Source organism: Sinohyriopsis cumingii, chromosome 9, assembly GCF_028554795.1.
Source record: "Sinohyriopsis cumingii isolate HCF-2022 chromosome 9, ASM2855479v2, whole genome shotgun sequence".
NCBI lineage: Eukaryota > Metazoa > Mollusca > Bivalvia > Unionida > Unionidae > Sinohyriopsis > Sinohyriopsis cumingii.
Genome location: NC_142969.1, coordinates 92,349,037 through 92,364,784, shown reverse-complemented (window position 1 = coordinate 92,364,784; position 15,748 = coordinate 92,349,037). Strand labels below are relative to the sequence as shown.

Genomic DNA, 15,748 nt, shown 5'->3' with positions numbered 1-15,748 from the left:
ATTTTATCCAATTTTACATGTATAACAGTATGAAGGGACCTGTCATGCAGTAGACCTTGACTGACAGCATCTGAGCAAGGATGGGTTGCACTCTTTTTACTTATGCATTTACTGAGTATTGACAAATTTTGGACTTGAGGTCATGTGGTGTAGGATGCTGAAGCTTGTGAGAGCAGTCAACACTACATGAACGAGGGTCCAATATTTTTATATTATAGGAGTAACACAATTAAAAAAGAATATATTTATGTTTTATTGAACATTTTGCATCTAATACAGACTGGTCCGCATGCCAAATATGGCTTTTTTAACAAATTCGTTCCTGCTGGCGGCCATCCATTTTCAGTATTTTTTTAAATGTTCAGGTTTTGTTTTTCTCCTTGCCATTTTAAATCTTTGAATGTAAGCCGATTTTCTTTATTTCATTGTTTGATTGATATTTTTATTTGGATGAAGACTAAAGTATATCTACTGAATCTTCTTGTTGTTGTGGTGTTTATGGTGTTTAACGCCATTTTTCAGCACACTATAGGCTTTACATGGTGGCCAGTATTAATGGTGGAGGAAGAACCCTGGAAAGAACCACCGACCCACGAGAAGCTACTGTCAAGCTTTCTCACATATCCACATTGTCCGAATCCGAGACTCAAACCCATGCAGCCACTCGGACACTTGGGGCCCCCACTGAATCTTGAAAACTGGTGTCTGGTAGAAAGGGTTATAGTCGGTTGGTGTCTGCTGGCCATCAGCTTTATGACATTTCTCATTTGCTGCAAATAGTGATTTTAAATAGCGACAAACAATTATGTCTCTTGGGAAAGAAATATTTCCTTTTCCTGGACCAATCGATGAAATTGTAAACATTTGCAAAGCCCTGAAAATTGATATTTAGGGAATTAAATAGACAGTATCAGGAATGTTACTGTGAATAAAAGCTGTCATGACTGAAGGTTGTTTTTTTTTTTTTTTGTGTAACAACACTTTTAACAAGTTATTGGTTATATCATGCCAAGGAAAGGGGTGTTAAATGCATTTTCTAAGTGCTCACTCTACCCAATCTGACCCTTACTAGTATCAAACTCATTGACTACAAGTCCAATGCTTACCAACTGAGCCACTATGCTTGCCACTTGTGAATACAAATTCAAAAGCAATATGAAAAAATCTAGACCCAGGTCTGCTGGTGTATATAATACAGTGATAAATTCATTGTAGACCCAGATTTACTGCTGTAAATAATACAGTGATAAATTCATTGTAGACCCAGATTTACTGCTGTATATAATACAGTGATAAATTCATTGTAGACCCAGATTTACTGCTGTAAATAATACAGTAATGAATTTAGCATAGACCTAGACCTGCTGCTGTGTATAATTCAGTGATGAATATAGTGTAGACCCAGACCTGCTTTTGTGTATAATACAATGGTAGATTAGCATCTGCATTGTTTCCTTTCAATCTGAAGTACAATGAGTAAGATGGGCTCTGATGAAATATCTGATCTGGAATTCATACAAGAGGCTGTTTTGATGAAATATCTGATCTGGAATTCATACAAGAGGCTGTTTTGATGAAATATCTGATCTGGAATTCATACAAGAGGCTCTTTTGATGGAATATCTGATCTGGAATTCATACAAGAGGCTGTTTTGATGAAATATCTTATCTGGAATTCATACAAGAGGCTCTTTTGATGAAATATCTGATCTGGAATTCATGCAATTTACGAAATTAAGGTTTAACCTGAGATTCTTGTTTTAGTATTCAAAAAAAGGTCTTGACTTTTGGGTCAGAGTGAAAACTTAGCCTCGGGCTGATGATCTCTAGTCCAGGGTTGCAGTTTGTATATCGTTTGTTAAATTTGGTAGAGAATATGTACAGTTTATGCATTAAGTTAGAGCCATTTGAAAATAGATAGGTACTCCAGCAGATCTTGGTATATGCATACTTTGATCTGCCTGACTGTGCATTATATAACAAATAAGGGTCCATGTTGTTTGCAGTTGAATTCAACGTGGGAGTATGTATGGTAAATATAAGACTTGTAGACACACAGATCAATCAAAAGTAGAAAATTGACTGATGATGAAACATTATTGCCAATCTCTACTTGAAATACACTATTTTCTTAAAATCTTGATTATTGTCCTGCTTTCCAGAATCCAATTTGTAGTCATTCCACTCTGCAGACATGGAATGATTTTGAAAATTACTGCTAAGAACAAAGAAGAGTTAAACACTATGAATTTTTTTCTTAGTAATCCTACCCAAGCATATACAATTAATACATTTGATTCAGCTTGAATCAGATTTTGAATGACTTTATGAAAATCATTCTCAAATGAATTTAATAGATGTTTTATGTTTGTGTGTTTTGCTTGTCATTTTATGTGTTGTACATGGACACAAATGTTGGTATATATATACTTCCTTATATGTTGAGGCAGACTACAAACGGAACAGATCCAGATCTTCCATCACATAGTGTGCCAACAAATCTGGGTCTTATGCAGTTTGTTAGGAGTTTTAACAGATAACCCATACCCTTATCTGTCTGCACATTATACAACAGAAGATTAGGATCTGTGATATTTGCAGTTGGACTTGACTTGTAAGTACAAGTACAGTAACTGCCCAGGTAAAATTGGTTACCTAGCATTTTCAATTAGGGAAGCTGTTTGTCAGGGGAAAACATTTTCAGTTAGGGAAGCTGTTTGTCAGGGGAAAAGCTGTGGGAAGTTCTTTGTCAAGGGAAAGACATGAAGCTATAGGGAAGCTCTTTGTCAGGGAAAAAGCTATAGGGAAGCTCTTTGTTGGGGGAAAAGCAATAGGGAAGCTATTTGTCAGGGAAAAGCTATAGGGAAGCTCTTGGTCAGGGGAAAAGCTATAGGGAAGTTCTTTGTCGGGGAAAAGCTGAATTTAGGTACTGAAATCTGTGAGAAAAGAAACTGGAGCAGTATGTACATGATTATACAACAGACGTTCGTTAAAAAAAGAAGGAAAAAAGAAAGAAGAATATAAACTCTACAAAGTAGTAGCTGTATTTCTGTATATTAAAGGATTGTTCAAAACCTGGAACTTAAAGGTTCAGTTATTCATGTAAAACTTACATTAAAAGGTTAAGTGGCTGCTGTATTTAAATGTTCTCCATTGTTCAAGTGGTTGCTGTATTTAAATGTTCTCCGTTGTTGAAGTGGTTGCTGTATATCATGATCACTGTTGACAAGTTGTTGCAGCATTTAATGTTCACTGTTGTTTATAACATGTCTCCTGTTAGTTCTTGTTATCAATATTCTACAGTCGATTTTTATTACTACATTCCAGATATATTATCCTTAGTTCCTTTGGATGGTTCCACTTTTGATGACAGCTGGAAATGTAAAGAAGACCATGAATTGAAACCACCTCCAGAATCTATGTGGGGAACAAGGATTATTCAAGCTTGACCACTTGACCATGACAGATGAGGTCACCAGTCACCAAAACTGTCAATATTTTTTTTGTTATAAAGGAATTAAAACTTGCCATGCTGTATCAGAGACATACAATCATGTTTTCATTGTTATTCTGTAATAGTTTTGTGGTTCTTATTAAAAAGTAAATGGTTTAAATGAAAAATATTGGAAAGAATCAAGAGCTGATTGAAAATTTATACTATGTTAATTGTGACCAGAAGATTTTTCTGATATTTAAATGTACTTTTTAAGATTTGAAGAAAAATATGTTAAGTATAATAACGTTGTCTTTTACTTTCAAGTGCAACAAGCACTTAATTCAGTGTAAATACATCGTTTACAACAGGTTTGAGAGAATACAAATATTTCTTGCCAGTGCCCTATTTTGTCCATGTCATTTTTGAGAGCTTTTGCTTGTCCTCAGTTACAAGCAACTAAATATTTTACTGGCTACAGAAGCAACGGATGCATGATTTTATAATTAATACTGTAGTTGAAAGATTGAAGGTCACTGATTGGTTGAAAATTACAAGAGAAAATGAATATAATGTTTCAGAAGTAGCCTTTAATATGGATAAACTGTGTATGAACTTAGCATTGAACCTAAAGCTGTTTTCATTTTATCATTGTTGCCGCATAGGTACTATGTAGGTATTGATATATAAGAAAAAATTAGCAGATCTTATCAGCTCTGATTTTATAATGTTAGATATAAAAAAAAAAGCCATGCAGCATGTCATTTTCACTGTTTTAAAAGTTTTCCTCTTGGATAGATAATTCCTAAGATGTAAGCATGATTTGCCAGGCTTATGAAATAGTAATTTTTGTTGCCAAAAATTAACTTTATAAGTCAATGGGAATTGAATTGATTGTTCTCTATAACAGAATGCCACTTTACAGATTTGATAACAATGACAAGTTCAGAATACAAGCAGAATCCACCTCATGTAGAGAGCATGAAGTGTTTAAAGTCTTTAGATCGGCTGATTTTAAAATTGATTGATGTAAATCATCTTGGTTCAACTGTTTGGAGAAATGAAGCTTACTTCTTAACATTTTTGCCAGAATGCAATCCACTGAGTGTTAGTTCCTTGAAAAAGGCCTAAGGTTTCATGTTTAAAAGAAAAAATGTTTACAAAATTGTCAGTTTTATGACTGAATACATTAGTTGGATCTTTGAGTGATATGTATGTTAATCTTGCGTATGAAGTCTTAAATTACATCGTTTTTGCTTTCCCATTGCATTTGTGCTTGGGATTAGAGACACCAAAGTCCTCATTTTCTTACAATCCGACTGGCACTGATAAAGGTTTATGTTCTGATGGCTATTGTTTTTGGTCCACTTATTTTTTAAAAATCTGTAAGATAAATGATGCATTTCATAGTAGTGTAGTTATTGATAGAGATGATATGTTTCAAATGATGTTTTTCACTTTCTTAAATGTGAAATCCATTGTCAGATTTGGAATGGAAAAGCAAACATAACATGCCCTCGTGTTGGTTTTGGCAGATCTTCATTATGTGCGTGATTTCACTTTTATTAGATTGACCAGTTATTTATCACTATGGAAGTATATATGATTCTTTGTGTCATATGATAACCATACATTGTGTTGCCTACATGTGTGCTCATTTATTCATGTATTCTCATTCAAAAGAATTTAATATTTGTCTACACTGAGGTATCCATGCATTATGTGTAATGCTTTTTTTGGTCAGTAACTGACCTCATTTTAATTCCCTGCTTCTGTACAAGATTGATACTATTGTTATATAAGTGTACTGCATCTTAACAAAGGCAGGAAGTGTTAGTATGACAGAAGTGTACTACAGAAGTTCCCAACAGAGTTAGCGTAACCCTTTGTCCTTCCCAAAAAGTTGTGCAAATGTACTACTACTCAGCAGAGTTTGTATGAGCTTTTGTCCTTCAAACAAAGGTGTGCAAGTATCGTACTAATCAACAGAGTTATTATGACCTTTTGTCCTTGATCAGGAGTTATACAAGTGTATTCTCAACAGTTAGTATGTCACTTTATCCTCTTTTACTTCTCAACAGTGTTAGTATGTCTGCAAAAGTTACACAAGTGTACTGCGTTTCAACAGAGCTAGTATGACCCTTTGCCCATAAGTAGAAGCTAATCATGACAAAACTTTATCTGAAGGCACAATTTAAAAAAGCAACAACAAATTTATGAAAGTCCATTTTAGATCTACAGGTCATAGACCAGAAAGGCGTTATGGGATGGTCTCTTGTCCATAGTCTGACATCCATTGTCCATCTATCATTAACCTCCTAAACTACTTGGAGGATTGCCTTGAAACTTTACACGCAGATTCATCCCAAGGTCAGGTTTGTCCCAAAAGAAATGGTGCTTCCTGGGCATCCATTATGGCAGCCACATTAGTCATCTTCAAATCTTGCTATTACTACTTTTCCTGAATGGATGGTCATATCAGCATGAGGTTTTCACTAAATGACTTCTGATGACATCAAGTTGGTTGTAAGAAAACTGGTACAGATCTGATGTCCAATATGGCCACCATAATCTTGTTATTGCTATGCCTACATGGATGGTCATATCAGCATGAGGTTTACAGTGCAAGATTTATTATGATGTCTAGTTTGTCTTACAGGGAAATGGTGCTTTACTCCACATGAATGGACGGTCATATCAAGGTAGGGTTTTCAGTTAAATCCTACTTATAATGGCTGGTTGGTGGTAAATAAAAATGGTGCCAGTTGTAAATCCAGTATGGCTGCCACAATGACTGATAAAATTCATGTTGTCATTCCTTCCCCTGAATGGATAATCATTATGATATGGGATTTTCACCAAAAAACTAATAGCGATGTCTGCTTTGTCCTCTGTTAAAATGCTGACATCCAATTTGTCCCACAGCAGCTTATTTGAAAATTTTGTTATCACTGAAGAATATCAGTGATGGTTTCAACACTTGTCAGTTTAAAAGGAAATAGTGGTTTTATTATGGTTTCCTAGAAGTTCTTTCTTCTCTCTTCACACAGTAGAACCCCAGTCTCTTAGAGGATTTGTTGTTAAAAAGTAAGTTTGTACTGTTATTTGATACAATAAGGAGACATCTTTGGTTTTAACATGACAAGTTTGTTTACTTTTGCAGAAGTATACCCCCTGATTTGGTATATATGTGAAAGATATCATCTCATTCAGATAGAGTTAAGATTAGTTAAATACTGGGGGTGGGGTGCTTATACTATGACTCTTAATAGATACCATTGTATGTAAATATTTTTAAAATTCAAAATATTAATAAAACACCATCCAGACTTTTTGTCTTCACTTCTAGTCATATTAAGTTAATGAATGCAGGTGTAGATGTGACAAGATTCATCAGCTTGTTCCATAATTGAAGTTCAGTTTTACATGATAGGCAGGTGGGATTTTTTTTATTATTGAGATACCAGTTATTGGTTTTTCTTTTTAATTGAGAGTTTGAAGTCAGAATTATGAAATATCATCATTCAGGAAATTTCATTAGTTGAATTCACCAACCCAAATGCATGTTAAAATGATAGAACTGTTTTACCGCTGAAATTAATGGCTTATTATGTGAATGTCATAAGATGAAACATATTATGTTGTTATGTTGTACAGCTGTCTGTAACCAAATTTGTTTTTGCAGTTATTCGAGTTCTCTACCATCAACAGTTACCAAACATTTTAAATGATTTGAATATGTGGTTCAAAGGTTAAGGTTACTGACTTAAACAAGGAAAATGGTTTCTGTACCACAGCTTGAGCCTCATTTAGCCATCATTAGTTTTGGTGCTGTTAAACACTGAAAAATACCACCATCTACAGTTTCCAAACATGGTGGATAATTTGCATTTGAGGTAAGGAAGAACTTTACTTATTTCAGAGTCAAAAGGTCAAGTTCAAAGCGAGTAAAAGAATACAAACGATTTCTGCGCAATAACTAAAGTTGTTCACTGTCTACAGTTAACAAACTTTGTGGATGGCTAGCAGTTGGGGTTGGGATACCACTATAGATTTTGGGTTGAAAAGGTAAAATGTCAAGATCAAACTGAAAGAGGAAATTTGTTTCTGCATGATAACTTGTGTCCTGTGTCATCTTTAGTTACCCATGTTTGTGGATGCTTTCCATTTGGAGTTACGAAGAACTCTTTCAGGTTTTGGAGTATATAAAGAGACAAGGTGATTCAAAAATAAAAATAGTTTCTATAAAGAAATATTATTTCTAAATGATGTATCTCAGCCAGACTTTATGAATGAATTGTGCTTGGTACAGGAATAAGCCTATCAGGTTTATTCAAAAGGTCTTTGATTAAGGTCCCTGACTGGAAGTAGGAAAATTGTTACGCTAAATAACTTTTAGTTTAGTATCACAGACGTGAAGCAGACTTTGTGAACGGTTTACACATAGCATATGGGAGAAGCATTTTCATTTTGGGATCAAAGGTTAAGGTAATTTAAACCAACAGAAGAAAAATGTTTTCAACACAAATATTTTTGTTATTTACATAGAAGACTATTCAACATGGGGTGGGCATATTAATTTGTACCTTGAAATTAACATTTTGTTCACCATAATGAAAGGACCATAAAAAATGACTCTGCCCCAGAGTTTGACAAGTTTATGACCACCTTCCATATTATCATGGCATTTGAAATGTACAGATTAATAGCATCGGTGCAGATCTTGTTACATGCTGCATGCTGATGATAAAATTGCATTGGGCATCATTTTTTGTACCTAGCATAAAGTTGAAAACTTTTTATGTCAGAAGCAACAAAATTTTACAAAGTTTGTTCAGTTGTTCACAGTGAAAATTGAATGATTGTGTTTTAATGTTTTATATGTGATCTTTCATTTTTTAAACTTTATTGAATTAGCTCTTTTAAATGAGTTTATGAATTTAATATAACACTTATCAAAGTATATTTTTTACATCTTATATATGTTATTTATATGAATAATCAAAATATGGCACCAAAATAATCAAACAGAAAAGAAATTTGAAACTTTTTCCATGGAGGAATATAACCTATGCCAAAATAATATCACCTATCACCTAGGATTCGTTCTCCAGCTTCTTGACCCAATCATAGAAGCACTTGTCAACCAAAGCGAATATAGAAAGGTAAAAGGTAAGGAATCACAGTACACATGAACTTTGTTGCAAAGCCAGCAGAATTGAATACTTGAATACATGCAACGACCCAATTTATTTTTGCTTAGACATGCTGGGTATATCATCTGATTATAATTTTAGATTGACACATTTATCAAACTTGGAGGGAAGCACCTATCCAGGGATTGACAATGTTTGCTTCTTGACTTTTTGCATCATTGTTACTTTGAAAGCATAGTGTACTACTTAGCAGAAAGGCACCCGGGTGGAAGAGGCAAAAGTGCTTTCTCTCATACTCCCTAAATAACACACACAGCAAGCTTCTGGGAACCCCTGTATATACCCGACATGTGGTGACAGTATTTTGACTGATTGCAAACTATAGCCGTCATCATTCATAGTCATGGCTAAATCTTTTTCTTCTTCACAACTGTAATATTAAATTCAAAATTATTTAAAAAATCAAGATGGTGAATCTTGGATTTTTATCAGTAAGGCAGATTAAGGTATATGCTACCATACCCTAGTGATCGGTACTTTAGTGCAAATGTAAAGCAGAATCTCTTATATATATATATAAAAAAAACCTGCTACAACATGCAAGACAAATTTCACTGGTATTGCCAAAAATAAAAATCATAGATTTTGAGAGATGAGATAAACAGAACGTTATATACAGAAATTAGAAAGGGACATTTATTACCCACTTGCAGCAATAAATGGGCCATATTTTTGATTTTATGATCATGTACTCTGGAATATTGATCAGGTGAAAATGGGGGCATTTTGCCTTACTAATGGTCATAAAAATTTGGCCTAATGCACAGATCATTTCGGAAGTATTATTGGGAAGAAAAAAAATTCATGATAATTTGGTGTTTTTGTTGTTTTTTATAAGCAACAATCAGGATTTCATGAATCGCTAACTGTGATGCCCTTTTATGGTTTCCATCCCCCATTGTCGTTACTTCTTTGGTCAGAGAATCTGTCTTGTTGAACAAGTTTTTACCTCTACACCTAGAATTGGATCATTGTTTATTAATGCTAGTGGTTCACCTGTACTGGCATAGTCCATATAGGGTTATACCCCTTATGCTAAGAATTGCATCATTGTATATTACTGCTAGTGGTTCATCTGTACTGGCATAGTCCATATAGGGTTATACCCATTATGATAAGAATTGCATCATTGTATATTACGGCTAGTGGTTCACCTGTACTGGCATAGTCCATATAGGGTTATACCCCTTATACTAAGAATTGGATCATTGTTTATTACTGCTAGTGGTTCATCTGTGCTGGCATAGTCCATATAGGGTTATACCCCTTATACTAAGAATTGCATCATTGTATATTACTGCTAGTGGTTCACCTGTACTGGCATAGTCCATATAGGGTTATACCCTTTATACTAAGAATTGGATCATTGTATATTACTGCTAGTGGTTCATCTGTACTGGCATAGTCCATATAGGGTAATACCCCTTATGATAAGAATTGCATCATTGTATATTACTGCTAGTGGTTCATCTGTACTGGCATAGTCCATATAGGGTAATACCCCTTATGATAAGAATTGCATCATTGTATATTACTGCTAGTGGTTCATCTGTACTGGCATAGTACATATAGGGTTATACCCCTTATGATAAGAATTGCATCATTGTATATTACTGCTAGTGATTGGCTACTAATTTTTGTGGGTGCTTGTTTCCAAAATGGAATAATTTTGTTCACTTGGTCTTTGAATTCAGTGTTTGTGAAAAATATTAAATTCACAATACACAAGAAATATGTATGCATTCATGCCAGTTATTTAAATACAAAAATCAGAGTCAGCCGTGTATGTTCTTTATTTCAAAGTATAGCATATCCCCAAAAGGGTTAGATTGTAGTATGTTATAAATGTGACTGTTTGTGCTATGCAGTATGCATGACAAAAAGTATATCGTAGAAGTAAAATCTAGCATAATTAGTTTTATCTGTCATGCATATTATCTCATAATTATTATATTGTAAACACTTTTTAAGCAATAATTTAAATAATTGCTTAGTTGTGTACAGGTGTTGTTTCTTTTTAGAATGATAAGAAAGAAGGAGGAGGATATGGGTTTGACTTTGGTGAGTTTCTCAGTTGCGTTAACAGACAAAACATTCTGCTGTTTTCATTACAAATTTGTGTACATTGTATTAATATTATTGTTTCACTAGGGGTGTATAGCACTGTAACTAAGATGTACATTTATTATGATATAATTTGTATGTCGAAAAATATTGTGGTAGTCAACTCAGCGAATCAGTAATTGCATGTGCTTGCTGATACCTGACATATATTTATCAGTTTGAAAAATGCATTAGATATTGCATCTTGCTGTGACAGGAAATTTGTAGAGCTCCACATTTTACATTTTAAATTTGTACTTAAAGTGATATGGTACGATGGTTGGTAAAAGATTAATTGGAATATTATATAGATTGTCTGTGTTTTTTTAATACATCCATCATTCCAATATGTTGCATAATGCTGTTTTAATGCCAAGTTCATGTTTTTTTTATATGTACAGTAATTTTAAATTTTCAGTGGAATTATTTCGGTACATCAGCGTCTGTATTTGCTGTTGATCAAACATAAATTATAGCCACTGTAGACAGAATGTATACAGTTTAAAGGCCCATCAGCTGAGCACTGACTCTTTGGTGTTCGTTAAAGTTCTGAATATTTGAAGATAAATTTTTAAGAAAATGAATTATAGTTTGTGCAGATAAACCCATTTAGATATATTTAAACAGGTAGTCCCATAAGATAAAAGATGTTAAATTATTTTTAAAAGGTATACAAAATGAGACAGAATATAAAATTATTAAAATATAGATTTAAAATTTACATAAACGTCAGTCATCTAAAAGATCTAAGAATTTCCTTAGTAGTACAGCGTCATAAATCTTTGTAACTGAAAATACATATAAAAATAACTTTTGTCTTTTGGAGTCACTGGAAGTTTTTACAGATGACTAAATACACTGTCACTGGGCACTAGCACAGTATACACACTATCAGTAGGCACTAGTACAGTATACACGGTGGGTACTGGCACAATATACAATGTTCATGGCTCTGGCACATTATACAGTCAGTAACTGGCACAGTATACACACTGTCTGTGGGTACTGGCACAGTATACACAGTCCGTGGGTACTGGCATAGTATACACAGTAACTGGCACAGTATACACTCTGGTTGAGATACTTGTGCATGCATTAGGTATGAGGTTTTTGTGCAGAGGGCACAACAATTTAAAATCTCTGCTAGTATTTTTTTCTTCCATTCCTCTCAAAACCCAGTTATATAAATATTGATAAATGTTGTATTTTTTCCCAATTTATTTAAAAGTTTTCCATGTGATGTATGTTTGTATTTAACAAATTGTACCTTCTGGCTGTGTAGACTAAATCTGCTTCTCTGAACACCATATTCTGACCCCATATTAACAGTTCCATTGCTTTGAGCCATGGTCAGTAGGCTAATTGAATACATGTTGTATATGTAGTAGGGATCATTGTAAAAGTAGATAGGGCTTTATGAAACATGCAATCATGGAAACAGGTTGACACAATAATCAAGAGTAATAAAATGCTCTTTTGTTTTGGTGCATATATATCTGTGATGGAAGCACATTGAGAGGGGATTATAAAAGTGAAGAAAAATGTTTCAAAATTATAATTTTTTGCCTGTTTGCCTTTTGACTCAACATACATTTTGACACTGCATATATTTTATAAGTAGGGTGTTGTGTCCTCAGTACAAATCATTTTCAGGTTAACAACTGTAAACAGTATTGTGTATAAATTTGTGTGACATTAAACTTTGCTGTTTGAGGAAGATGTGCATTATAGATTGACAGGAATACTTTTGAACAAGTAAGATGGAGAGGACAAAACAATAAAAGCTAGGTAATGTATGAAAGAATTTTAAATAAGCTAGGAAATGTATGAAATAATTTTAAATAAGCTAGGTAATGTATGAAAGAATTTTTAATTTCTTGTGTAGTTATATACACCAGTCTGCCACTTAAATGTTACCACAATTAGTGGATTTTATTAGTCCAACAATTATGGCACTACAAATTGGGAGGGAGACCCTAGTAAGAGGTGCAATATGGGTATGTGAGGAAACTTGCCAATGTCTTCTGATGGGTTAGTGGTGGTTCTCTAGGTTTTCCCTGGCTCTTCCTCCACCAGATACTGTCTTGTATAGCATAAAGATGGCATTAAACCTTAAACAGCTAAAATATTGGCATACTAAATGAATATCGAGAAAAAAGTGGGAATTAAAAAAAATATAGACAGGTTATTTTAAGACCTCAATATGTCAGAAGATCAGAAATTGTAATCATTACCAGGTACAGATGCCCACTGACTTGTGCAATTTTGGCTTATGTTAATTTCATGTTATGATTTCATATGATTTAAAAAAATTAAAAAAATATTTAGTTAAGATTATGAAAAGAATCAAATTATTTGTCTAAAACAGTTTTTTAAAGGTGAAATAGTGGGCCAAAATGAAAGGTATTAAAATGAATTGAAGTACATATTTTTCAATGAAAATTAAAGTTTTTCAGTTACATAACTAATCTTGGGAACGTAAATACTTTGTAAGTAGGGGGTTAACTGCAATTTATTTGCTTATTGACAGTGCACATCCAACAGTGAATAATGTGAAATTAAATCTCTTGTACAAGACTGTTGGATAAGGGTCGACACTGCACTGTATTCAATCTATTCTGAATGATTCCGTATATTGACTTGGATATTTTACAAGATGGCATGGTTTTAATATTTGCAGAAAACATGCAATGTTAATTCTACAAATCATTTTGAACAGAAGATCCATACTGGTAATTGATGAATGGTATACCTCGTATAGCTCAAGTTGCATATGTGACACTTTTTAATAGAATATGGTTTATATAAGAAATTGTGCCCTATCTTTTAAGGCTGTTGTAATTTTCACCATTGTCTTTTGTTTTGTATACCTTTTACAGACATTTTGTCTTCATCTTTGGTCTTTCGTCCTGTGTTGCTGGATGTTTGCATTTTTATTTGGAAGGCTTTGTCCGTATCAATACCTTTTTATTTGTTTGTTTCCATTCTTTGTTTTTACATTTTTAAATCTAATTGGCACCATACTGCCAGCATTATACTGACTTGCCATGAAACCCTATACATTTGTACATTCTGTACTAATGATTCTAAGTTGATAATGTAAAACTGGATCTGCTGTTGCATTATGGAATGGCCTATCAGGGTCTGTGTTGTTTACAGTTATCACATGGATAATTATTAAACAATAGAACCAATACGCTCAAACTGCCAGATGCAGAATTCTTCCGAAAGATTTTTTAATGTGTACTGTAGTAGTGAATAAACATACCAGAGTGGTTTGTTACCACAAAACTGTTGATAATAATATTAAGACCCATTTTGCTTACTTATGTCTACATGTTTTTAAAGTTTTAAATGATAGTTTAGATATTGAAAGTTGTTCTTTAAGTATCATCACATTAGTCATGCAGTGTCCAGAAACCTGTAAAATTTCTACAGTACCAATTAAAGCGTAATGGAGTTGAAACAAGAGGAAGCTTGAGTGGTGTCTACTGCAACCTATTGACTTGGGGAAAACATGGAGATTGCTTTATATTGAATCTGAAAATCAATTTATAATTGACAATCTAGTACATGTCACAAATGGAAGGTGTATTTGAAATCAACAAGAAGTTAGAATAAACTAGAAATGTGTCCATTCAACATATTTGCACCAGCCAGTATGATGCCATGGAATAGCAAGGTTCTGAGTCAGACAGGGGCCATAAAGTCAGTCAGTTTTGCCAGAAAACGGTAAAAAAAAAACCTTATATCATGAAGTTTTCAGATGCATTTGAGCAAAAATATAAGGGTAGTTACAAGTCATATAGGGTCCATTACTCCATAGTGTTGCCAGAAATTGGTGAAAATTGAATTTAACCAATGTCTTTTGAATGTAAAGCTTCATTTCCAATTTTATTTCCATCCAAATAGTTTAGTAATTGTGTGGAAATAAAATATGGGGAAGAATGTGTTGAGATAAGGACATCCAACTGCATTAATCTTTTTTTTAGAAAACCAATGTTCTATATTACGGTATGGAGTTGTATTAAATCCATAATTTAAAAGATATATGAGGAAATTTGAGCCTGTAAATATTTACCCACACCATTGTTTTCAGTGGACATATTTGAAACATATTTGTACAGTTGTTGATGTCAGTGAAGCACCCTCAATTGATTATATGTATATTTTGTTTTATTACTGTATGTAAATGTGATCACAAGATGTGCAAATGATTGAATAAATTGCTTTACATTGTGCAAGCTTTGTTGGTGTTTTATATTTCATCTTTCATAAAAAAAATCCTTGCTCTTATCAGTGGCTTTACTCGACTTTATTGGATATATTACTCTCACCAAGATTGAAGTTTTTATGATCAAAACATCATACAGGATAATGTGTTATCCATCTGTCCCCTCCCCCCCATTGGCACAAGTTTGTTTTTATTATTGCTATTCCTCCTAAACTACTTGGAATGTTGACATGAAACTTTGCATGCACATTTATCCTATGGTCTGTTGGTTGTAAATGAAAATGATGCCACTTGGACATCGAATATGGCTACTACAGAGGTTGTCTTGAAACGGTTAACCAAGTCATCCACACTGTTTGTGCCATGCCTGTTCCATTGGCTGTCATTTCACTAGATAGTAGATAGGGGCAGTGAGAATCTCATTACAGAAGGTGATACTGGCATGGGTGTTTCACTAGAAGACTTGTGGTGTCAATTTGGTCCTAAATAAAAATGATGCAAAGCAGCTCTCAATATGGCCACCATGGTGGTCATTTTGAATTATTAATATCTCTACTCTTCCCATATGAATGGCTATATCAACATGGGATATTCACTTCTTATAGTACCTAGTTGGTCATAAATGTAAATGGTGTTAATCATACATCCATTATGGGTGCCACAGTGGCGGTTAGGAAAGTTTTGCCATCACTAACATGAATGGATGGTTATACTGACATGGAATTTTCATTGAAAGCTTCTATCAATGTTGCTTGATCCTAA

The 15,748-nt window shown here is 33.7% G+C and overlaps 1 protein-coding gene across 3 annotated transcripts in view; it reads left to right on the top strand.

Moving 5' to 3' along the window:
* The window catches only part of LOC149792244 (palmitoyltransferase ZDHHC14-like), a 91,851-nt gene extending 76,855 nt beyond the window's left edge, over positions 1–14,996 (top strand). For all 3 annotated transcript variants that reach the window (XM_089970775.1, XM_089970777.1, XM_089970776.1), the window contains one exon: positions 3,328–14,996. In XM_089970775.1, coding sequence (XP_089826901.1) covers positions 3,328–3,449 — 122 coding nt within the window. In that variant the 3' untranslated portion in view covers positions 3,450–14,996. The remainder of the gene's footprint in view (positions 1–3,327) is intronic.
* The last annotated feature ends 752 nt before the right edge of the window (positions 14,997–15,748 follow it).